The 26,278-nt window shown below is 39.2% G+C and overlaps 2 protein-coding genes and 1 long non-coding RNA gene across 3 annotated transcripts in view; 1 reads left to right on the forward strand and 2 right to left on the reverse strand.

Moving 5' to 3' along the window:
• Positions 1 to 26,278, reverse strand: part of LOC131380755 (uncharacterized) — a 517,791-nt gene that overhangs the window by 352,048 nt on the left and 139,465 nt on the right. The window lies entirely within an intron of this gene.
• On the forward strand, positions 3,236 to 8,691 carry LOC116479093 (uncharacterized). Its single transcript, XR_004250934.2, has 3 exons — positions 3,236 to 3,470; positions 6,293 to 6,482; positions 7,475 to 8,691. It is a non-coding gene; the product is annotated as an uncharacterized LOC116479093 (long non-coding RNA).
• The window catches only part of LOC116479090 (plexin-C1-like), a 28,341-nt gene continuing 10,784 nt past the window's right edge, over positions 8,722 to 26,278 (reverse strand). Inside the window, exons 3-10 of the mRNA XM_032170897.2 lie at positions 21,873 to 21,927; positions 19,195 to 19,226; positions 18,992 to 19,099; positions 17,624 to 17,787; positions 15,347 to 15,494; positions 12,508 to 12,648; positions 12,353 to 12,427; positions 8,722 to 11,223 (exon numbers count right to left, since the gene is read on the reverse strand). Coding sequence (XP_032026788.1) covers positions 11,119 to 11,223; positions 12,353 to 12,427; positions 12,508 to 12,648; positions 15,347 to 15,494; positions 17,624 to 17,787; positions 18,992 to 19,099; positions 19,195 to 19,226; positions 21,873 to 21,927 — 828 coding nt within the window. The 3' untranslated portion in view covers positions 8,722 to 11,118. The remainder of the gene's footprint in view (positions 11,224 to 12,352; positions 12,428 to 12,507; positions 12,649 to 15,346; positions 15,495 to 17,623; positions 17,788 to 18,991; positions 19,100 to 19,194; positions 19,227 to 21,872; positions 21,928 to 26,278) is intronic.

Consider the following 26,278-nt stretch of genomic DNA (forward strand, 5'->3'; position numbering starts at 1 on the left):
ACTGTGCATGCATAAAAGTCAAACCTATCAATAAACTATTAAAATTAATGTGAATTTTTTAAATTTCTAGGTACGAAGTCAAGTAACAAATACTAGTTATTTTTCTTTACACACACAATTTGAAAATATTTAAATGCCATTTACAATAGCATAAAAATACATAAAGTACCTAGGAATGAATCTAGTGAAAGATGTTTATGACTTCTACACTGAAATACAAATACTGCTAAGAAAAATTGAAAAATGCCTAAAGGAAAAACTGTACCATGTTCATGACTTGGAAGATTCAATATTAAGGTGTCAGTTCTTCCCAAATTTATCCATAAGTTGAATGCAGTTCTAATCAAAATCTCAGCAGGTTTCTTTGTAGAAATTAGAAAGTAGATTCTAAAATTCATCTGAAAGTACAAAGGACTAGAATACCCAAAGCAATCTTGAAGAACAATAAAGCTAGAGGACTTAAAACTACCAGGTATCAACACTAAATGTAAGCTATAGTAATTCAGTGTGGTATTGGCATAAGGATAAACAGGGAAATGGAACAGTATAGAGTCCAGAAATAGGTTTACACTAAAGGTACCACTGCATTTCGATAAAGGATGTTCCTTCAGATAAACAGTAGTGAGTCAATTGATTAAACTCAGCCTAACCTCACAACATAGATAAAAATGAACCATAACCTAAGTGTGATAGGTAAAAAAAAAAACTTCTAGATGAAAACTTGGGAGAAAATTTTAGGATCTTGGGATAGTAAAGATAAGCAGTATGCAAAAAGTTCTTACTATAAAATACATGATTGATGTAATTGGTTTTATGTAAATTAAAAACTTTTTATTAAGGGATACTCTTAAAGAAAATGACATCACAGTCTGGAGAAGGTCAATCTGCAATACATACATATCTGACACATTATTCATATCTTGAATATATAAAGAACTACAAATCAGCAGGAATCAGGTTACTCAAAAGTTTTAATGGACAAAAGACTAGGATGGACACGTCACAAAGAAGGGATATCCAGATGACTAACATGCATAAAAAAAGATGCTCAATACCTTTAGCTGTCAGGAAAATGTAAATTAAAACTACAGTGAGATACTGTATTTCACCAAAACAGGATGCAAAAGCTAAAAGACTGACCGTACCAAGTACTGGCAAAAATGTAGAACAGCTAGAACTCTCACATATTGCTGGTGGAAATGTAATTGGTAAAACTGCTTTAGAAAACTGGCAGTATCTACTAAAGCTAAAACATGTATACACTATGACCCACTCATAGGTTTATACTCAAGAGAATGAGGTACATCTGCCAAAAACATGTTTAGGAATGTTCATAAAATATTTATGATATCCCCAGACTGGAAAGAATTTAAATTTTCATTAACAGGAAAATGTATAAAATGTGGTATATTTGTACAATGGATGACAACATTACAATGAAAAAGAAGTACTGTGACAATACATAACCATGGCTTAGTCATATAGATGAAATGTTGAGAAAAAAGTCCAGATACGAAAGAGCATAAATTTATGATTTCTTTCATATGAATGGGTGGATGGATAGACAGATGGACTCCTTAACTACCTATAAATTCATAAATAAATACTTACGGTGATAAAGGCCAGAAGAGTGGTTCCTTTGCCAGGGTAGACAGGAGCATAAGGAAGCCTTCTGTGATGTTGGAGGATGTGGGACAATCAAAGCATGAGAATCAATGCTCGTAGCAGAGTTATTTGTAATAGTCCCAACTGGAAATAATGCAGATAACCCTTAACGGTGTACTGAGTGAATATACTAGGTTATGCAGTAATCGTTAAGTGGAATATAATATGTGGGAATGAATGAAGTATATCTGTAAGTAACATAAATCTCACTAACAATGTTAAGTGAAAGTCATTAATAAAAGAATACATACTATGATTTTATGTATATGAGGTTCAAAAATAGGCAAAAGTAAACTATAGTTTTGGAAGTAAATTAATTGGTTACCTTTTCAGAGGATGACAGGGCTACTGATTGGGAGGGGGAAAGGTAGGGGCCCTTCTGGCATGGCAGTGCTCTTGACCTACAAGGAAATCATGCCAGCATTTGTTTTGTGGTTTTTCATTCAGCTTTACATTTATATTCTATGCATTTTTCTATAAGATTATACTTCAGTTATAAAAGAGTTAGAAAATGCCTAAAAGGTTTGTAGCAACTAAATGAGTTTTAACATCATAGGTGTTTTTCTATTAAAAACAAAAGGCCTGTGTATAGAAACTGAAAAAAAAATACTACTTTTTTCCATATACTCCTTTTGCATTTTACCTGGACTTTTCAGTATTATTTAATGAAACCATACAAGATTTACTCAGGAATTTTTTCCTTTGTATATTGTAAAGTTTACATTTTTTCCTTTTAAGATTTAGAAAGGCAGCTTTTAAACAGATGCATCTGTATCTATCTTAGCTTTCTGATCCTTCAGTTTATTAATTTGGTAGTACTTTATAAATTACAGACATGCTTGTAATTTTGAATTTTGTTTCAGTTCTTTTTTCTTTTCTTTTCTTTTCCTTTTTTGAGACGGAGTCTTGCTTTTTTGCCAGGCTGGAGTGCAGTGGTGCAATCTCAGCTCACTGCAACCTCCACCTCCCAGGTTCAAGTGATTCTCCTGCCTCAGCCTCCCGAGTAGCTGGAACTACAGGCACCCGCCACCACGCCCAGCTGATTTTTGTATTTTTAGTAGAGACGGGGTTTTACCATGTTGGTCAGGATGGTCTCAATCTGTTGACCTTGTGATCTGTCCACCTCGGCCTCCCAAAGTGCTAGGATTATAGGCGTGAGCCACTGTGCCTGGCTCCCCGCCCCCCTTTTTTTTTTAATGGGTTCTTGGTCTGTTGTCCAGGGTGAAGTGGCACAGTCATAGCTAACTGTAGCCTTGAACTCCTAGACTTAATCCATCCTCCTGCCTCAGCCTCCCAAAGCACTGGGATTACAGGCATGAGCCACTGTACCTGGCTCAGTTCTCTTAAACACATGCTATCTTCTGGGACAATGGAGAGCTCATTATTTCTTACCAGATGTACAGGCAGACTCAGTAGTAAAATTTGACTCCTTCCCTTTGTAGATTTTTTTTTTTGCAGCAATTATTGACACCAGTTTTTTTGTTTGGCATTCATAATTAATTGTCACATTGAGAATATTAGATAGATTTGTGGTTTATTATCTTTGCAATTTTCAGTAAGAGCCATGTCTACTAATCTTTGTTTCTAGTATTCACTGAAAACATTCATATCTAAATACAGTTTTTGGTGAGTAAAATATTTTCTATATAGTTCAAATAAGAGATTATGTATTAACATACTTGTTCGTATTTCTCTTTTTAGAGAAAATCTCTTCATGAAAACAAATTGAAAAGACTACAAGAGAAAGTAGAAGTCTTGGAGGCAAAGAAAGAAGAATTGGAAACAGAAAATCAGGTCTTAAATAGGTAATGTGTTTGTATGTGTGTCTTCCCCATGTGGTTATTTTGATGTCATAGAACTTTGTCTCTAAGTATAACGTACCTTCTTTTCTTTTAAAATATACATTTAAAAGATTTCTAAAACAGCTTGATAACTCCTAATGTACTATCCTTTTTTTACCCCCTAACCGAATGTTTCTTTAAACCAAAAGGTCTCTATCACATGCCAGGTGTTTGCCTTATGGTTGGGACTAACAGAAAATGTCACTGGCTTTGGTAGCAAGGAGTGGTGTTAGTTGTTGCTGCTGAGACAAGACAGTTGTAGCTATTGCATAGTTCTGAAAATTGTGCCTACAACTTTGAATCAAAGGTCAGTTTTGGTTTCCTGGTGTGGAGATATTATTGAGCTGTAGTTTCGGGTTTTGCAGTCACATCCAAGCACATCTGATAATCAGGATCATCAGCATTTTTAAAGCAGAGATTTGTCATATTAAGTTGTTGGTAATGGCATTGTATGACACATTTGATTCAAGTTAAGAAAAATCTGTTTAATTTAGTGAATTAGTGGTAGCCTTCAGCACCTTAGCTATTCAAGTATAGATTTTTCTGTAATGGAAACTGCCTATAATATCATGCAGTGATGTTTTATGATGTGCACTGGTGTTCTTGGGTGCAATTATTACCAAAAGGTGAACAATTGTTTTTTAAAGAACATTCTAGAGGTTTCTAGACTGTAGAATTAGTGCCAGCCTTACAATACTGTATTCCAAAGTAGGAGGCCACCTTTAGTTTATTAATTTGGTAGCAGTTTGTAAATTACAAACACGCTTGTAATTCTGAATTTTGTTTCAATTTTTTTTTTTTTTTTTTTAAATATGGGGTCTTCATCTATTGTCCAGGGTGGAGTGCAGTGGCACAATCATAGCTAACTGTAGCCTCGAACCCCTAGGCTTAATCTGTTCTCCTGCCTCAGCCTCCCAAAGCACTGGGATTACAAGCATGAGCCACCATTCCTGGCTCAGTCCTTCTAAAACAGAATTCAACTTACTTCCTCTTCCACAAACATTAATATCGAAATGTTAGCAATTCAAGATTGGCCAGTTGTGGTGCAGATCATCTAGAATTTTGAGTGATTTTGAAATTATATTTGATTATTGGATGTCATGTCCAAAAAGATGATGATCTGTGAAGGCCTGGAAAGTTAGCCTTTTTCTCCATGTCATTTTTTCCTAAAGTTGTGTAGCTTCACCTTTGTGATTACCTTTTATATTAGGAAAAACCAGTGTTTTTCCCATTCTCACACAGTCAGCACAACATTTCTGACACCAGATGTTTGGGGTTTTTTCCTATACATGGAGTAATCAGTTCTCCAGTGGACATGAGCTAGGTGTCCTATAATTCAGGTCTGATACTGTCTACCTGGATTGAGCATCAGATCCCACAGGTAGAGGGCTCAGTCCCACAAGACTGCCCCCTACTTCAGAATGCAGCCATAAGCCCCAGGTTGTAGCCCGTGCTTCTGACTGACTGGCTAAAAATGGCTATAAATTGGGGTTCCCATGACCTGCTCATCATGTTCAATTAATTTGCTAGAGCAGCTTACAGAACTCAGGGAAACTTATGTTAACCAGCTTATTAGAAAGGATATTACAAAAGATATAGATGAGCAGTCAGATGAAAGAGATACATAGGAAAAGGTATGAGGAAGGGGGCGTGGAGTTTCTATGCCCTCTCTGGGCATGCCTGCCTGCAGACACCTCCACATGTTGAGCAACCCAGAAGCGCTCTGACCACATGCTTTTGGGTTTTTATGGCGGCTTCATTACATAGGCATGATTGATGACATCATTGGCCCTTGGTGACCAACTCAACCTTTAGTCCTTTACCTTTCCAGATGTCATGGGGTGGCGTTGGAGAGTGGGGCTGAAAGTTCCAACCCTCTAATCATGCCTCAGTCTTTCTGGTGACCTGCCCCATCCTGAAGCTATTCAGGGGCCCCCAGCCACCAGTTATCTTATTAATATACAAAAGATACTCTTATCACTTCAGAGTTTCCCAGAGTTTTAGGAGCTGTGTGCCAGGAACCAAGGGCAAAGACCAAATATATATTTCTTACTATAATATTACACTGACATTTTAAAAATTAGATTGAACTATGTGAAAATCTCTATATTTGACCATATTTCACCTATTTAAAAATGGCAATTTTGTAAGCTTCAGTCCAGCATTTTCTTTACACTTGACCCTTGACAACATGGGCTTGAACTGCATGGGTCTACTTATATGCAGATTTTTTTTTTGGGCAAACATGGATAGAAAATATAGTATTCACAGGATGTGAAACCTGCCAGTTCGGAGAACCAGCTTTTCCATTATGTGGGTTCTGTAGGGCTGACTGCAGGACTTGTATGCACAGGCTTCGATATGTGAGGGATGTCCTGGAACTAATCCCATGTGTATACTGAGGGCTATGAACTGTATTTTTATTTGATTCTTTCTGTAAGATAAGGCACTCTTTTGGTGTAGAGTCTCCCTTTAGTTTCAGGATTCATGAATGGGGGTGAGTAGGAGGGTAGGAGTGAGTACCAAAGTATCAAAAGATTTTAGATCTTTAATTAGCAAATAAAACTTTATAATGAGTTGATAGTCTGCAATGCTAATGATTGCTAATGATTAAGATGTTATGTCATGTTTCTGTTTATCTTTCTAGGTAAACAGATTTTTTATCTATATATTATATATAGATCTCATAATTTAGAAATCCTCTTCCAGTTTAAAATTATATTCTGTGAATCATACTGTGCTTCAATAGGGTATAACCATATTAAAGAAACATTTTTCTTTTTAAGACAAAATGTTCCTTTCGAAGACTATACAAGGCTTCAGAAAAGACTAAAAGATATACAGAGAAGACATAATGAATTTCGAAGTCTAATTTTGGTTCCTAACATGCCTCCAACAGCATCTATCAATCCTGTTAGCTTTCAGTCATCAGCCATGGTTCCAGTCATGGAACTACCATTTCCTCCTCATATGCAGGTATGAGCATTTGTTTTAGGGGAAAAAAAGGTCATATATTTTTGTAGGTTTTTATGTTTAAATATGGTGATAAAACTCAAATTAAAACTTTGGTCAGTGCTCAAAATTCACCACAAAAGTGGCATAAACATTTAAAACTAGTTTTAACTTCTTCCCTTTCATTTAGCATAGAAATTTGCTGAATTCCGTTTGAATCATGATCCTTTAGTGATGGTGCTGAGAGTGAAATCTCTTACTGGACGATAGAAAAGAGGAAACTTGATTGAGTCATTGAGTAACCTAGAGTTTGTAGCTTATTCATAATGTTAATACTAATTACTACTGAGAATTTACTAACAGTGAACTGTGCATGTTCTGTGCAACGTCTAATAACGAAAAATGCTTTGAGGGCAGATATTACTATTCCTAATTCATGGATAAGGGAACTGATTCAGAGTGAAGTGACTTGCATAAGGTCATAGCTAATAAGTGACAAAGTTTCAAACCTAAACCTGTTGAATCCAAAACCTAGGCTCCTTCTATTGTATCAGGCCCCTGAGGTATTGAAGGAATCAGATTGATTCTTTTTCAGAAGATGGAGTATTAATAAGTAATTATGTTTTATAACATAAGCACAGAAGATTTTAATCACTGAATTGAATCTCAGGCCAAGTGCTTTGTTTATAATAAACTGCGGTTAAACACCAGTGTTGTTGGAAAGTTACCATGTAAGTATACCTGGGCCCTGCATTAGCATTTTCTAATTCACCCCCTGGTGAATTTTATACCTAGAGAAGAACAGACTACGGGTTTTGCTTAAGGCTAGAGCCTGAGGCAGGAGAGAAGCAAAACTAGATGGTAGTTTAGCCCATGCTACTGTTTTTAGACTGCTACAGTGGTCAGCATTTCCTTGCCAGATGTTATAGGCATATATAAAAGAGGCAGTCCAAGGCTGCTACCTAACAGTTTTTCTAATAGTTTCTTTTGCTATGCTTTCTCTACATCATTTTAAGGAGGAACAACATCAAAGGGAACTCTCTCTACTTCGCAAAAGACTAGAAGAACTGGAAACAACACAAAGAAAACAACTAGAGGAACTTGGATCTTCTGGAGAATGATGTTCTTGGAGAACAGGCAGATCAAAAGAGGTGAAGTTGGTGACTCAGTAAAACTTGACATTTTAACCTGTGGCATTTAGATACTTTTTACTGTTTGCCAAAACACTTGAATGTGCCTCAAGAAAAGGTACCTACTACATGCTGTATTGTATGACTGTCAGGATTTTAAGATGATACAAGTGAAGTATTACAAGAGAAAGTCTCAGAGATATTTAGAATATTTGACAACGGTTTGAGAATGTAAAACAAAAAGGAACTAGTTAGAATCACGTTTTAAAATTTTTACTTTGTTGAAATTTGTTTTGGCATTTTGAGTGAAATATAACTATCATTAATTCCCTCTTCGTCTTTGAGATGCTTGACAATAACAGGGTCCGTACACATCTTCTGGTTTACTATATACAAAAATTGTAGTTGAAAAAAGATGACAATTTAAAAGTCAGCATAAAGAACGTAAAGGTATCTATATACAAAAGGCTACCTTTTCTAAAAGCTGTGTGCACATAATTTATTAAAGAGCTTAATTTTTTAATCTATATTGTGTTTAATTTTATATCAACCATATAGCATATATTTAGCAATATGACAGTCTACTGATTTTGGCTTTGTTAGAATAAAGTGCAAATAATTAAATCCTATGGCTGTATTAACAAGGGGGCCATTGATTATAAAACTTGAACTCAGGTCCCTTTAAATACCAACATTGTTGGTATTTAACTTTACTTCCCATTACTGTGGATCTAACCAAATAATTATGTGTTTTGTGTCCCTAAGTATGCTCTCATTTTTTTTTGGTCTATACCCATTGGAAGCCTTAATGTGACATCTTTTAGAGGAATTCTGCTGAAATAATTTCATGTTAATGAGGCCAAAGCTCAAGTCTCCCAAATTAAGTGGAATGTTCATTATCCCAAGGTGTTCATAGTCAAAAGCCCCAGTTGATAGTGAAGGCCAGGATTGTAATTGAGCAGTCCTTAGCACCATTTAGCAAACTAGGTTTACTTACTACATAATATAGCTGCTTATTCACAGCATATACAGTGACACCTTATCTCTGAAAAATAATTTCCATGGAGCCACTTAGAATAAAAAATCTATTATAACTAGAAAATTGAAAAAAAAAAAAAAAAGACAGTCCACAGTTACATCAAAATGTTTATTTTTTGGATATAGACATTTAAAACATTCATCTTCAAGAACAGCTTCAATCAGGTATACAATAAGAAATAGACTTTAAATCCTAATACAGAAAAGGTAACAGAATTTTTTAAATGCTGCTGTAGACACTAGTGTTTGTTAGAAAAAAAAGTTTATAAATGAATTGTTTTGCACCAAAAAAATATGCAAAGAAACTTGAAAATAGAAATTGTTTGCCATTTGTTGCTCTGGTTGCTGTTTAATATAGACCCAGTGACTGATTGATTGTCTTCAGCACACATCTAATTTGGCCATTTACTGCATTTGGCTAATGTGATCCAAAATGTGATCTAGATAGTGCTTTTCACTGGAGGATTGACAAACACGCTACATACATTAGTGAATCTTCATACCACCTCAGTGAGGTAGCTTAGAAATATTATACAGAAATTGAGGCACAAAGAGGTAAGTGACTTGCCCAAAGTTCCCAACAGCACAGTCCCTGGAAGAGGAGGTAACTCTCCACACAGGACTCATGTGCCAGAAAGCTGGACAGGGACACCCTCATGTAGCATTTAGTAAATACTTAGATAAAGCTGTAGCTGATCCTTTGAGTTTTCAGTACCCTAAAGAAGGGGAAGTCTTTTGGGCAACTCTCCTACCCTTGGCTCTCAACTCTCCTACTGTTGTTCTCTTATGAACTCCTTCACTTCTTTCTTTGAAGACTGTAGCAGCCTTAGATGGGGACCAGACCTCTCACCTTTATTCTGATCTGTCATCTATTTGGTAGTTTTGTTTGTTTGAGGTGTGTCCGTTGGACAGACAATGGTCAAAAGCAACAGGATTGGGAAGGTGCCTATCAGGGTAGTAACTGCTTATTTATTTTCTCTGATCAGTTTGTTGAGGTGTCACCTCTCTCATGCTTTTCCAGATAATACAGAAGCAAAAAGTAATTGCCTTTAAGACAAGCTCATATTTAAATCCTAATGCTCCATACAGTGTTGGTAAATGATTTCAAGGAATATGTGATCAATGTTATTTGACTTGAAAAAATTTCTTTCCTAGATGGGGGATTTGGAGCACCAAGGGTAAAAGGTGCCTGCCACAAGAAAAGCTCAAGGGTTGCCAATTATGCTGTTTACTTCTTCTGGTTTAATAGAAGGAAAACACAGTGGTATTAAAACTGGTCATGAGCAGCAAAAATTCAGGAATAAAAAATCAGCACTAAAAAGACTACAGTATAACTGGATAGAGAATTCTTTAAAAAGAAAGGCATGAATAAAATGGGTATTTTATAATTCTTTCTCCTGCGAGGAATACTTTCAAAAAGTACATAGTAAGACTAAGATACCAAGTTGTATACTAATATTTTTCAGGCCTTGGGCCTCAAATATATATATTTATATATAATACTCCAGTGTGAACAGCAATTCGATGAAATGTAAAATGTATCTTTTTTTTTAAAATCACACACAAGTATTCATAACCACAGGGTTCACCAGAAATCTAAAGCAAGGAGACACTCATATAGAAATGGAGTTACTCTTCCACAGATCGTTTTCTGATCAAAGGTTTTGGAACAGAAATGAATTAATGATTTTTTTGTATAATATCTAACATGTCCACTATCAAATACATTTAGTATGAAAAAATAGATGAAGAAAAGGAACATACATTAGGACAAAGTATCTGGTTAAAATGCTGTTCATTTAAATAAAGCCCACTCTCCTTACTTTAGAGCTCCTTGGTGAAATGGAGGTGAGTTTGATGGAGTGCAGTTGATGACCACTGAAAAACACGAGCCCTTTCAACAATGTTGCAACACTGTTAGTTTTTGGTTTAAACACACACACACACTCACAAATGCTAAGTGTACACTACCAAATTCTGTGGTCGGCTTTTCCAAGAACTACTGGGGAAAGTTTCAATGCTGCAAATCCTCGAGGTTGCCCTAACACCCCCACCTTGTTTCCAAATGACTCATTTCACATTTTGTTTGAGCACTGGCAGTATCCCTTTACAATGCAGAGGTGCAGTGTAGCACAAGTGCTACATAGCTGTAGTTTTCAAACAAAACCACTTATATCATTGTGCTTAAGTGGAGACTGTAGTTAACAATACTGACATTCGCTTACTGGCCCTGTATTCTCTGTAAACAAGGAGGCTGTTTGCAACAACCACTTCAACTCTATTTACAGAAGGGTTCCCACGGTATACACACAGGCACAATGGTTGGTATGCTTTCTAAAAGCTGTGCATGTGCCTTGGTCTCTTAAAAAGACAGTGCCCAAAGTGGAACCTATGTGCAAACAAGAAATTAACGACACAGAGTAGCTCAAGCAGCCACTTTGCTCCCAAGTCGTCTGAAGAACTTTGCCAGATTAAGCCAGGCCCCAGAGTGCTTACATCCACTTGCATTTCTTCTTTTCATCAAATAAGACTTTTACATGCAAGAGTTGTTTCTGAGCTTCTTCCAGCCCTCGTTCTCTTTCTAGTTTATTTAGAATCTGTTGACAATTAGAACAGTTATTTTAGATATTGTGGTTTTAGCATTACAATTCTGTTTTTTGCATACCTGATGCTATGAGTGGTAAAATCTGTATGAAACAGATGCCAACATTTTCTTCCATCATTTACATACTCACTTTGCAAGTTGTTTTGCTAAGTCCTTATCACAGGATCAACAATACCTTGGCTTAAAATAGAAGCTCGCAAGAAATACCAACTATTTGCTTACAAATATGGGGCCAGGCTTCCAAGGCCCTGCTTTATGCATTATGTCACAGCCATTCCAAGCACAGCAAGCATTCCTGGGCAGCCAACATGCAGGCAAGTATTTCTCCTTAAATGCAGCAGGCAGGGACATCCTGGTCAGAGACAGATCCTTCCCTTCCCTCCCATCTGGGCAGTGTAGTCCCTCCTCGTGCTTCCCTTCTCTCCCCTGACCCCTGGAACGAGGGATGCTTATCATGTTTAAGAACTCATTGCCTCTACCCTACCTTAGAGCTTCACTTCATCTTCAAGTAGCAAATGGAATTGGTGAGCTATTCTCACCATTGACATGGATAGCCTGTCCCAGCATGATTGGGGGGGAATCAGGGAAGGGGGAGTTAACATTTGTTTGGAAACAAAGCATCTGATGAATGTGTCTGTTTGAATTTCCAAAGAAAAAAACCCAGATTAAGGAGAATTAATCATAAAGGAGAATGGTTTATTGAAATAGTCGCTTAAGTTAGAAATATGTCATAATTTCATATAACGATTGAACACAGAATCTAGGCAATTTAACAAGCTTAGCTTTCATTTTTAGCAAATTACAATCAAGCATAAGCTGACCCCATTTAATAGGGCCACTACTTACTCATCAAAGTTAACTTGAGTCAGTGTGACTGGAGGCCCCATGAACTCAAATGTAAATTCAGGCTGGTCCAAATGTGGTCAGCATGATAAAACTGTAAGAGGGGCAGCCATGTGCAGGGTCTGGCTCGGTGCCAGGATCCCCCATCTCAGACAGGCTTCCTGGCTTCCCTTTCTGGCCTTTTGGGATGCCAGAGCTGTTCTGAAACTGACAGAATGCTATAACCACATCCTTGTGCCTGATTCAAAGGTTAAAAACAATGTTATTTAAAATCTTACCTCATCAAAATATTTTACGATGTATTTGTAAATTTCTGTCAAGGCCACTTCTTCATTAAATTCATTTTCGTGTTTCTAAAAGAAAGACTTGTTGAGAGATTCTGAAATGACTTAAAGTAACCAAATATAAGCTTATTTCTGCTTTCTAATGATACCTTAGATTCCTGAGTTAAAAATTCTTCCATTTCTGAGGATGACAATGGAGGCAAATCCCTGATTGCTTTGTAATAAGATTTTACTTCTTCTTTGTAGGTTGGGATATCCTTGGCATAGAGAAGCTTATTAGTTGGTGCTTCCTGGAAAAAAAAAAAGCAACCATCACCAAAAGAGTAAAAAAAAAAAAAAAAAAAAAAAAAAAAAGATGGGGGAGGAATTTATAATATTCCAATGTAGCTGAACCCCCACCACCAACCAGTTTTACCTCTTGCTAACAAGGCTTCATGCAGTAGGCCTTAAATGTTGTTGACTGAATGACTGACTGCTATCTAGATAGTTCTGGTGAGTCACTGTTATTTTCAGGCAGATTAAATGCTAATATATTCTGCCTTCCTCTCATAAAAGAACTAAAATTATTATTTTTGCATGATTTTGAGTTACTGTAACAATGGAACTTATTTCAATCATAGTTCATTACTAATGGTTGTAAAAAGCCTGAATTAAAACATTTGCTCTCATCCTCACCCACCAGTGAATTTGGCATTTATAAAAGACTTGATTGTAGGTCTGATTGAGCCCTTTATATAACCATGAAACTGGTAAGTAATTGGCAGTGGCAGATTTTCTAGCTTGTCCCTTTTATTTCATTAGATTATAAACATCTTCCAGTTTCTTCAAGGAAGCACATGGTCATTAGTATTGGTGGCTCTGATGTGTGATTTTGCAAAGGTTCTCTGGCAGTTTGAATGTTTCTACGTAATTATAACAGTGATATTTAAAAATTAAATATGATTTTATTTTTAAAAGTCATTATTTGTCACAAAACTTTAAAAAATTCTACTCAGGGAAGATAGGTAAGTTAGTGATAGGGCTGATGCCCCAGCCCATGAGGCTGAATCAATGGCTTGATGAATCATTCTGAAGGATGCCTAGAGACTGAGATATTATTGAGATTTTCTCATTTGTCAAATTTAAGTGGAACCCAGAAATCATGCTATCATTCATTCATTCAATAAACATTATTAAGCACTGGAGCAGGCATTGAGAGTACAATGATAAAGACTAGCAGCTGCCCTTGAGAACCTTACAATCTAGTTGCAAAGACAGATTTATGAAGTGCTTACTATGATACAAATAATTAGCAGCAGGAGTTGACAGAAAGAGTTGGACAAATCAAAAATCATAATTCTGCTACTTTGTGTGGTTTTAGGCAAGACTTGTAACCTCCCAGAACATCAATTTCCTCATCTATAAAATGAGGGTAATAATAACTACCTTATTTGGTACTTGTGAGGATTAAGTGGAATATGTCAAGAACATAATTCATAAACAACTGTTTTTAGTGTGAATAAACATTTAAGTGCCTTTCAGTGTGCTGCATGCTAAGATGAACTTTATTAGTCAAATGAAGAAAGTGCTGTAGGAAATACATTGGGGAAAGTTCACAAAGTAGGCGTATGTAGACTGATCTGAGTCTCCTACAGTTTCTGGTCCTCATTAAGAAATCATATTTGTTGAATGAATAAAATGTTTATGATGAATAAATGGGTAGGATTTTACTAGACAGAGGGATTGTGAGGCAGGAGAGATGAGCAAAGGGGTGTGAGAACAAGTTCATGGTGTGAACTTGGGAAAAGTAAAAGCTGTAGCACAGTGGGTATGTGGAGTGTGCAAGAAAATAATGAGGCCAGCAAAGAGGGCTGAAGCCCATCAGGAAGCACTGTGTGGCACTGTGAAGACTTTAGCTGGTAGGTAATGGGAAATAGTTGCAATTTTTAAGAAGCAGACTGACATCATCAGATTTATGTTTTAGAAAGATTATCTGAGAGACAGTGAAAAGGAAAAGTTTAGAAGGATAGGTGGACAGCAGGGCAAGGACACCAATTAGGAAGCAATTATCCCAGTAGGGACAGGATGAAGGGATAAGGCTAAGTGATAAGGCTAAGGGAGGAGGGAGGGACAGACATTTGAGACAGAAGTGGGTGGTAACCAATAGTTTGGGGATAGAGGTTGGAAGGAAGAGGAGTCAAAGATAACGTTGAGGATTCTACCTTGAGAGACTAGGCAATGCTAGGGAAGACAAAAGTAAAAACAGATTTGTTTTGCAGAAATACTGCTGATAAAGAGTTTAGATTATGACTGGGAGTCTGAGGCACCTATGGAACATCAGTCTCCATTCATTCCAGGTACTCTTAAAGTCCTGCCCAAGAACTCCTCCTCAGTGTTCAAAGATCCATTAGGCACGGATATTGCTCAGTTTAGTATATTTTGGAGGGCTCAAATAAGACCAAAACATCTCTTTCGAAGTTTGCTCTGATTTTTATCTTTCTTTGCGTTCTTGGGACTATTGATCAGCAAAGAAAACCATAGGAAAACAGTACTCATGCTTTGATTAGAAACTGACGAACTGGTATTGTTAGAAATCTTGGGCAAGATTTTCTGTCCCATAAGCAACGTGTTATATTCAAATAGGCATTTTATGTAGATTCAAATAGAATTGATTTAGGCAAATTTCAATAGTTGCGTACTTTGGGTTAATAGTTTCTCAGCGTCCATAGAATGTTTTTCTAGGAAACAAAACGCATACTTTGTGATAAAGTTTTTCACAGGCAGAATTCTGCAGTCGGGTGGGGCTAATTATTTTGTTTTTCACTTTAAAAAATTAGATGAAAAATAATGAGACAGATTTTAAAGAACAGCAAATTTACAGTGGCCCTTGCTATCTCTTTTTAGCTGGTGTAGTTTAGACCAATTGTTTATTATTTGAATGCTTATCAGAAAGACAAGTGTGTCAAACTCATAAGACTACATATAAGAAATACTCAAGCTGGGCCTTACCTTCCCTAGTTGCTGCTCTGTGAGAGAAAATGCATCCATGAATGCCTGGGCAATCACTGACAAACAGCCGTCTATATGTGGTGTCTTCTTAATGTCAAAGACAAACTGAGGGTTCTTCAGGATGTTTACCCAGAAGCGAAGAGGAAGGCTGTTCAAAGAGAGAATAATCTCTTTTCAAATAGGGCCATTCATGAAGCCAGTGCTCTGTTTATCACAGTTTGTAAATGGGTGTTTTTGTCCTTGTTATTGAAGTATACAACTCTGCTTAGCCAAACATACCAAGCAACAGACAGAAGCGTCACTTGGAGAGAAGAAGAAAGGGTTAACTGGCAGAGCTACCGTAAAAGAAGGATAGAGGAGGGTAAGTTTGAAAGTGGCCATGGACAAGAATTTTCTCCAGATAGCTCTTGATTATATATATAATCTCTCTCACCTGGATTATTTCCCATCTCCTGACAGTTTGTTCTCGCATAACTATCAGCAGTCCTCAACACAGAATCAGACCATGTCTCTCCTCTGCTCCAACCCTCTGTGGCTCTCCATCTCCCTCTGGATAACACCCTGCATGATCTGGCCCTCCTATCCCACTGCTGCTCACCGCACTCATTCCAACTCTCTTGTACTCCTTGCTGTTCTTCAAGTGGGCCAAGCAAGCATGTGCCTCACAACTTGTGCTCTTGGCGTCTGTCTGCCTGAAACTTTCTTGCCTCCGGTAGTCTCATGGTTTATGCCCTCTCCTTTTTCAAGACTTGGTTCAAGTGTCACCATCTCTGTGAGGCCTTCTCAGATCACCTAGTCCTGACACATACTAGCCTCCTTTCCTACTACTTTCTCCACTGCACTCATCATCTGCTAATGTACTACCGTTTGCATATTGCATTTAGTGTCTGTCCCCAACTATTAGAATGGGACCTGGACTTTCATCTGTTTTGTTACTATATCTCCAGCACCTAACTGCTTGGCCCATAGTAGGTACTCGAATACCCGAACATGAACTTGGGACTGGTTCAAAGTCCTTCCATTATCTCCTTTTCAACTCTGGCCTAGCTCATTACCTCTACCATATGCTGCTGGGTCTCAACAGCTTTACTGTCCTGGCTGCTGCCCCTGCTCTGATGCCACAATCTTCAAGGTGGAATGGTGGCCCTCAGCTCCCAGTCTTGATGTGGGAGTGGTTGGGAGTGGCAGGGACTGGAGATAAGAGGCTAGAACAGGCCAGGGGCAGTGGCTCACACCAGTAATCTCACTACTTTGGTAGGCTGAAGCAGGAGGATGGCTTGAGTCCAGGAGTTTGAGACCAGCCTGGGCAAAGTAGTGAGACCTCATCTCACAAAAAGTTTTAAAAACTAGCTGAGTGCGGTGGCATGCTCGTGTAATTCCAGCTACTTGGGAAGCTGAGGTGGGAGAATTGCTTGAGCCCAGTAGGCAGAGGTTGCAGTGAACCGAGATCCCACCACTACACTGCAGCCTGGGCGACAAGAGTGAGACCCTGTCTCAAAAAAAGAGGCTAGAACACAGGAAGAGAAGGGAGCAAGCCAGCGTAGAGAATTGGGATAGGCCTGGATTAAATGGGAGATTAGACCTAGAGCTCTGGAACTTCAGCTTTTGATACTCATTTAAAGTGACCTGGCTGCCTTCAGTGCCTGGAAAGCCTTGAACTTGCACTGAGAAGTTCTACTTCATCATAACTCTGAGTCTTTTCCAGCCCATGCACACAGCATTTCAAAGAGAGATCATGAGCTACATTTCTTTACTGAGGAGGCAAAATTTTGATGCCTTGCCTGTCCTTAAGGTAAAATATAAAACAAAACACAAACTTTTGGCTAATTCTCATAGTATCTGAGTACTGCACTTGATAAAAAATTTCTGTACAGAATCAGAGTATAGACAGCTTGGAGACTGCAAAGTAACTGATTGATTAGGAACAAAAAATGATTTATCATAACATTTTTTCTAATGCAAAAATGATATAAAACCACAAATGTTAATTTCTCATTCTTTGCTGGTCAACTTAAATTTGTTTTAACATTCTAGACAAAGTCTTTATGATGCACCAAAGATAACAGTTTATCTTCAAGAATAGGATTCTTGGCATAGGAATGGTTTCCTTTATTGTTTAAAAATAGTAACAGAATAAGAAACTACTTTGACATGATAGCTTACCAAGCCCAAAGATTCTGATATAAATGAATTCTGCTGTAACTATATATGTCTTTCTTTTAGTTAATATTCTGTCCCAGATTCTTGAAAACAGTCAATAATCACCTACATTCCCACCTGTTTGTTTTCCAAATATGTACGACGTCAGGATCTGTGATTTTTTTGTTTTCAGCCTGGGCGTCCAAAAAGTCAAAAAAGTATTTTATAGCAAATGGAGCTCTGCTGTTGGGTAAACTCCAAATGCTTCTAAAAAGTTTTTCAAGCACAGAATGAATTGCCACCTGAAAGACAGACAACATCAGATTTGGGAGATTAAAAACTGTGGTAGTGGTTTTGAAAACGTAATAGCAAAAGCAAATCCAAATTCAGGGAAAATAATGTACAAAACAGGGAAAAACAAACTAGAAGAGAAAAATGTAAAATTGTCAAATGTGGCCAGTGCTCACAGTATGGGTCAAAAGTCTTGAAAATCCATGCCCAGGTTTAGATTTGGTTCATAAGCTTCTTGCTGATAACAACATTGTTTAGTCAACTGGGAGGATATCAGAAATCTCTAGCAGTTGAAATGTCAGTTGTAGGGCTGTTTACATAAACCAGGAAGCCACGGATATTTGGCTTTTATTAGTTATGTTCAGCCTGGAAAGGCTCAAGTGATGCTGCTCTGTTCCCAGAATTTTTCCTGTTACATATATTTCTATCATAAGGTTTTATTGTGTACTTTCCAAAGCATTTGAGTATTTTACAAAAGCCAAACAGGCTGAGCTCTGTGGGACAGCTGAGAAAATCAAGAGGCTTGGTCTGTCCTCTGCCCACTAAACAAATCTCCTAAGCTCTAAGCAGATTCTTTGTTATAATCTGAAGAAGGATGCCCACCAAGTTCCTGAGGCCAAGTGTAGATAATAGCATTTATAGTGCTTATCATTCCAGAGGGGGAGAAAAAAAAGATCACCACAGACTTCTGTTAATTCCACTAAAAGCCAGAGAAAGTAAAATTTGCTCTCAGTTTAGTATTCCACTGGCTTTCACATCTGACACTTTTATGTGTGAGCAGAATTCTTGATTTTAAAATGAAAAAAATTAAGATTTACTAGGTTTATAGTCATTGACCCTTCCCATCCCCTTCATTTTATTTGCAATTCAAAAAGGGAGTTTTATTGCTCATCTATAATAACAAGTAAACAAAAAGGAATAATTATGCTGTCAACCTAAAAAATAACAATAGTGAAATGGTGGGGAAAGAGACTGGGAACAATGTTAAATCCCTGACTGAAGATACTACAGTACAAATCTGTAAAGTGCTGTTATCTTTGTAGTGTATAAAAAGAAGAGGAACGGGGCAGGAAGTGTTTACAATTTAAACTTTCATTTTGCTTTGCTAGAAGGCACAAGGGATTTGTAACATTTTCACACTTCAGTGGAAATTAAGTCAAACATATCATACACCCCCTAGGTAGCCATAAAGTGCTCCCAGAACAGTAAGTGTACCTTGGTCGACAGCAGCTTTGTCAGATACATTTCTTTTACTTTGAACTTATGCTTCCCTCGATGTCTCTTTCCTTGCACATCTTGGAATGCTTCCGAATCTGGTAAAATCTGAAGGGAAGACAGCAGAAGCGTTACCCAAGGAGACCATTCGTGCTACAGAAGGCATGCAATTCAGTGGTGAGCACAAGAAAGCCTGAACTCACCAAATGGCAGTGGTCATCTGAGTATTCCACATCTGAACACCAGAGAAAGAGGGAGAGAAAGCAGTCCATTAAAAAAAGCAACCATGGGCTAATCGGCCTTCTCATAAAAGGTCCCATTTGTGCTATATACTGAAGTTACTTGAGCTTTTTGACTTGAGCTCTTCATAGCTACATTTTTCCCCCTGCTGCATCTTAAGATCTTAAGAACAGCATGAAGATGGGACGGGTGAGGGATTGGAGGAGGAAGTAGATTCCCTAGTGATCTCTGATCTCTTGCTGGTAGGAGAGGCTCAAGCCTCATTCATTTAACAAATGTACCTAGAGCACCTATGTGCCAGGGACAACTGGGCATATAGCAATGAATAAGACCTAGTTTCCACCCTGATGGAATTTGCATTCTGGCCAATGAGAGACATCAAACTTCTAGGTATACAATTATTATAACTGATAAAGGTTACAAAGAGAATTATATGCTAAAGAATTAAAAAGAGACCAAATCTAGTCCAGGAGTTTTTGAGGAAGGGATGTTTGAGCTGAATCTAATGAAGAGATAGAGTCAGCTAGGCAAATTGCAGGAAGGCCCAAAGTAGGAAGGAGCTGACCCTTTCTAGGATCTCAAAGGACAATGAGGTGGTGCTCACAGAGCAAGCCAAGAGTAGCGCAGAGTGAGGAAATGTGGCTGTAAAGGGTAAGGGAGTGGTAAATGGAGGGAAGAGAGGAAGTAAGGCATTTGGTTTGTTTGTTTTAAAGTTGAGAGAGGCTCAGTGGCTCACATCTGTAATCCCAGCACTTTGGGAAGCCAAGGCAGGAGGACTGCCTGAGCCCAGGATTTCAAGACCAGCCTGGACAATATAGCAAGACCTCATTTCTACAAAAAAATTTAAAAATTATCTGAGCATGGTAGCACACTCCTGTAATCCCAGCTACTTGGGAGGCTGAGGTGGGAGGATCATTTGAACCCAGGAGGTTGAGGCTTCAGTGAGCCATGATTGTACCACTGCACTCCAGCCTGGGCGACAGCGAGACACTGTCTTAAAAGTAAAGATGAGAGAGACTAGCACGTCTTGAAATGCTAATGGAAAATGGGGAGTAGATGGAGAGGCAAAGAAAGTACAGGTGAGAAAAGAGATTACTGGTGGTGTAAGGATACCGAGAAGGTTGGAAAGGATGGTGGACCCAAAGCACAGGTGAGAGACTGGCCTTGAATGGAAGAAGGTCAGCCTACAAGCATCAAGGAAGAAGGCAGGTGCAGGTAGGTTGGTAGGTTTGGTATTGCTGTTGAGGGACTTCCGATTAGTTTTCTCTGTAAAGAGTGCAGGGTGAAGTCATCTGCTGAGAGGACAGCTGTGTAGTTCAAATCTTTGAGGAGAGAAGGTAGACATGGACAACACAGAGTTGAATTGCCCAGAGGAACCCAATGAGAGCAGGCTGTGTGGAGGGCCCTGGTCAACTTGGGTACCGTGAACTTATAGTGACCCCCTGTGTGCCATTATGTGCCTTTCTTCTGTGGCTCCCTAGCTGTAGGGTCAGGAAAGGATAATCGTTGGGTTCATCCAGGGTTGGGATTTTGACAGAGGGGCTGATGATAGGACAGAGGTACAGGAGGTTTAGAGTATTAGCAGGATGATAAGATGGTGGCTCTCAGTTGCAATGAATGGAAACTAGCAGCAGTGTTGACTGACTGGAGGGCCCACGAAGAGATCCAAATCTAAGATTCTACTATTCAATCCCCAAATAATAGGCTCTTCAAAAGGCCCAATCTTTGAAACCTAAAAACCACAGCTCTTCCACTTTTCAACACAAAGACACCATCCCCCTTAAGCTGGAATGATAGCAACTCTGTAAGATGGCTTCACCACAGCCCCATGTAGTGATGGAAGGTGGGTTTCCCTAAAGGAGTCCTACCCAATTATCCTGTCTGTATAATCAAGAACCCCACATTCCCTGTTTGTACTGACCAGATGCTCCCTGCTCCTTCTAATAGTGAATCCAGGAGTCAGGAAGCCCTACCTCTGGCTGTGTGTGTGAAAGGAGCCTGTTTGGGAGGAGCTCAGAACCTTTCCAAGGGCTGAGAGCTGATTGTCTTGACTGGGGTATAATTTCTCTGGAGACAAACCTGGAACAGGAATTTCCTGCCCCAGGGCTATCAGGGAAGCAGAAGATCACTTTAGAGACCAGCCTATTGACTTTCCCATAAAAGCTCCCCCTTTAGTTTGTCTCTCTCCAATTTCTGGGAATTTTGCAAGGGCTATCACAGGAGACTTGGACCTTCTAAGTGGATTATCTTGTTTGTTCAGTGCTTGCTGCGGGGCTCTGTGATGATTATCTGTACTCTTCCCTCTCAGTTTGCCAGGGGGAATCTCCTCTGTTAGCCCCCATCCTTCTAAAGGGTTGGAAAAAAGCTATGAGATTCTGCCCTGAGTTTAGGGCTATAAAGAGGCAGCCACTTCCTCAGTGCTGGGCAGTCCAGGCCAACCGCCATTTATAGTTTCCTTTCCTTCTTGCAGGGATCACATTCTTAGGACTGGAAAGAGATCAAAATGGCTTTTCTCAGCTTTCAGAGAATTACATAGCAACAACTCAATCTCACCTTTGTGACAATACAGATGAGAGAGGCAAAAAGCAATACTTTATAAAGCTAGGTGAGAACAAAAGGTTAACAATATTATATTGGTTACCTGAAGTAAAATTTGCTATCTTCTTAAAGACTTTTATAGTGGATCCATTTGATATCTGAAACCAAAGATCAAAGATATATGAGTTTTCAAAATTTAATGGATTTCTCAACTTCACCCAGGAATTAGATGGCTGGATGGATCTTACATGCTCTCACTTATTAAATCAAATATTTATAAAGAATTACTATGTTCTGGGCACTGTGTTGGAGGCTGGGACTAAATGACAAGCAAGACAGTGTCTCTGTCCTCAAGGGGCTCGTGGTCCTGTGGAGGAGGCTGATGAGGCCATGGGAGGCAGTGGGGTAGTACGCAGAAGGTGGAGGCCAGGACCCTGTGGGACAGGTGGGAGGTGGGCCAGCCCTGGAAGAGGGGAAGACTGAGCTGTTAGGACATTCCCCCCAATTTGCAGAGGTCAGGAAAGACCTAGGCCAGTTTCATTTTTTGAGGTTAAAAAATTGTTACTTGCTATAGACTGAATGTTTGTGTCTCCTCCAGATTCCTATGTTGAAATCCTAATCCCAGTGTGATGGTATTAGGAGGTAGGGCCTTTGGGAGGTGGCTGAGTCATGAGGTTGGAGCCCTCATGATGGGAATAGTGCCCTTATAAGAAGAGACACCAGGGCCGGGCGTGGTGCCTCACTCCTGTGATCCCAGCACTTTGGGAGGAAGAAGAGGAGGATCACTTGAGTCCAGGAGTCTTGAGACCAGCCTGGGCAACATAGGGAGACCCCTTTATAAAAAAAATTTTAAAAATTAGCTGGGCGCATTGGTGCACACCTGTAGTCCCAGCTACCTGGGAGGCTGAGGCGAGAGGATCACTTGAGCCCAGGCATTCAAGGCTGCACTGAGCCCTGACTGTGCCACTCTACTCCAGCCTGGGCGACAGAGTGAGACCTTGTCTCTAAACAGAGGAGGAAAAGGAAGAGACAGCAGAGCTTGCCATGTCCCCTCTGCTTTCCACTACACAAGGATACAAGAAGACGGCTCTCAGCAAACCAGGAGGAGGGTCCTCACTGAGCTACTAGTACTTTGCCCTGACCGTGAACTTCCAGTCTCTGGAACTGTAAGGAACAAATGTTTAAGCCACCCAGTCAATGGTATTCTGTTATAGCAGCCCTAACTGACTATGACACTACTCTATTAAGAAATGCTGAAACGGGTTTTCAGAAATTGTGGTATATAAAGTTGGTGTCTACCCTATGACAGAGCCATTTCACATGTAGGCCCTTAGTCCACAGAAATAAGTATAAATCCTGATTGGGAGCTATTTGTAATTGTCCCATACTGGAAACAACTCAAACATCCATCATTAGAATGAATAATTTGGGGCATATTCATACAACAGATTATAAAACAATGAAAATGAGCAAACTACTGTTACACGCCACATGGGTAAATCTTACAATCATAATGCTGAGCAGAAGAAGCTCGACAGAAAAGAAAGTATACTGACTGATTCCATTTACATAGAGCTTGAAAAAAAAGCCCAAACAGTCAAAACTATCATGTTAGATATTTGGAGAAGAGAGCAGCGGTAGTGATTAGGAAAGGCCAGGAGAGAGGGCTTCTATTTTTTGACATGGGTGGTAGTTTCAGGATATGCTCACTTGATGATAATTCATCCAGCAGTATGCTTACAATTTGTTTTTCTGTAGGTATATACAGGTTGAGCATCCCTAATCCGAAAATTCAAAACGCTGCAAAATCTGAAACTTCTGGGTGCTGACATGGTGCCACAAGTGGAAAATTCCACACCTGAACTCATGATAGCATGTGACAGTCAAAACCCAATAAAAACTTTGATTTGTGCACAAATTATATAAAATTACCTTCAGGCTCTGTGTATAAGGTGTATATGAAACATAAATTCTGTGTTTAAACATGGGTCTTGTCACCAAAATATTTCATTATGTGTATGCAAATACTCTAAAATCCAAGCAAATTCCAAAATCTGAAATACTTTTGGTTCCAAGCATTTTGGATAAGGGATATTCAACCTGTGACATTTTTTCAAAAGCTTGTAAAATCACACAATTTGCATATACTTTTTAATAAAAGCTTTGAAATGTAAGCATAACATGTGGGACATGCTTAACTTTTGCTAATATTAAGTGTACAGCTCAATGACTATTCACATTAAATATATACTGGAATAACCACCACCTTTATCAAGATATAAAATATTGCAAGGTCCTGAAAAGTGCTCCCATTGTCCCTTCCGAGACAATGACCACCCCATCTTCATCCAGAAGTAATTACTTTTCTGTCTTCCATCACCATGTATGAATGTTGCCTGTTCTTGAGTATCATATAAATAGAATCATACAGTATGTACTGTGTCTAGATTTTGAGGGTCAATATAAGGTCTGTGACATTTATTCCTGTTGCAACTACAAGTAGTTCATTCTTTATTACTATGTGTTCATGTAGTATGACTATACTACCAAAAATTGCCATACAATAAAAGGAAAGAATTACCGATACATGCTACAGCATGGATGAACTGCAAAAACATGCGAAGAAGCCAGTCACAAAAGACCACATATTGTATGGTCCTATTTATATGAAATGTCTATAAAGATGGGAGCAGTAGACACGAGGGACTCCAAAAGCGGGGAGGGGGCTGGGGCAAGGGCTGAAAAAGTTCCTATTGGGTACTATGTTCACTGGGTGATGGGATCAATAGAAGCCCACATCTCAGCATCATGCAGTATACCCTTGTAGCAAACCTGCACATGTACCCACGAATCTAAAACAAAAGAATATATGAAATGTCCAAAATGGGCAAATTTATACAGATAGATCGTAGATTACTAGTTGGCTAAAGCAGAGGTGGGAGAAATAAGGAGTGACTGTTAATAAATTCAAGGTTTCTTCAAGAGGGATGAAAATGTTCTAAAATTAGGTTGTGGCAATGGTTGCTCAATTCTGTAAGTATACCTAAAACCATTGCATTGTATACTTTAAACGAATTAGCTTTATGGTAATATAAATTATATTTTGGCTGGACACAGTGGCTCATGACTGTAATCCCAGCTCTTTGGGAAGCCGAGGCAGTAGGATTACTTGATCCTAGGAGTTCAAGACCAGCCTGGGGAACTCAGATCCCCATCTCTCCTCAAAAAAAAAAAAAAAAAAAAAAAAAAAGCGCTGAGCATTGTGGCACATGCCTATAGTCCCAGCTGAGGCAGGAGGATGGCTTGAGCCTGGGAGGTCAAGGCTGCAGTGAGCCATGATTGTGCCAGTGCACTCCAGCCTGGGCAACAGAGCAAGACCCTGTCTCAAAAATTATGCTTCAATAGAACTGATAAGAATTGCCACAGATTTTAAATGTATACATTTGACAAAGAAAGCCCTCTGTATATATTGCCTCCTTTGGAGTTAAAGTCAAGCGTTCTCACCTGAGACCTTTTGGTACCATGGAGACCAGGGTCAAGTGGCCCTACAGTGCCCCTCCCCCACACCCTGATGGGCACTCGCAAATCCCCAGGCAAGGAAGTGCCGTTCGGGCAGAGGGGGACAAAGATGCCAAGATGCTGGGGGCAGGCCTGGCTCTGTGGGAGGAGGGGCTCATTCACAAAATTACAAGACAGAGGGGTGGCGAGGAGGCAGGTCAGAGATCCACAAATCCCCTTCATTCTGGAACTGTTTCTGGAGGACTGACCCTGTCACTTCTGAACCTTATCAGCTAAGTGACTTTTCCCTCCACTCTAAAGCTCCAAAGCTATTCTCAATTCTACTATCAATTTGGACCTTGCCTTCCCAGTTTGGAAAGAGTGGAAACCTAGAGTTTCTCTTCTGGCCTGCTGCACATTGGTTATCAGAATGTACAAGCCCACCTAGCAAGCACCAAAGGATTAAAACCTAATCTCCTTCAGGTTACACCCACAGGGAGGAACACAGAGCAAGAGCCAGCCCTCAAGAGGCCCTCAAACAGCTGTCCAGCCAGCTGTGTCCAGCAAGCCGCTAAGTTTAGGCCAGAGGCCTCCAACTGCTGGTGTGCGTGATATCTTGGTGGTGGGGTGGGGGCAGCACTGGGCAGGGGCCAGCTGGGGCCATCAGGCCTCTGCAAAGTGTCTCCAGCAGGGATTCTTAACTCTTACTGAGCTCTTCCACTCTGCTTCTATTACCAAGCATCCTCTCCTTTTCCCCTTGAGCTATTCATTGTTTGCTGGCTGATTTTTCAATTCTCCTCCATATTTGATGAATTAAAGTAAATGCTCTGCGCAGGCACCCACTTAGCAATACTCAGACACCGAGTTTATGAGAAGTTTTGAACATAGTTACAAAATTCCTCCCCACGAAGAGCTGGATATGCTCTGTTTCTAAGCCAATAAATATCTTTTTATAAAAGGAAGCTGGTGATTCATTCTGGGTAATTGTCAAAGAATGAATCCCAAATGTCT

This window comes from Hylobates moloch, unplaced genomic scaffold (assembly GCF_009828535.3).
Source record: "Hylobates moloch isolate HMO894 unplaced genomic scaffold, HMol_V3 SCAFFOLD_12, whole genome shotgun sequence".
NCBI lineage: Eukaryota > Metazoa > Chordata > Mammalia > Primates > Hylobatidae > Hylobates > Hylobates moloch.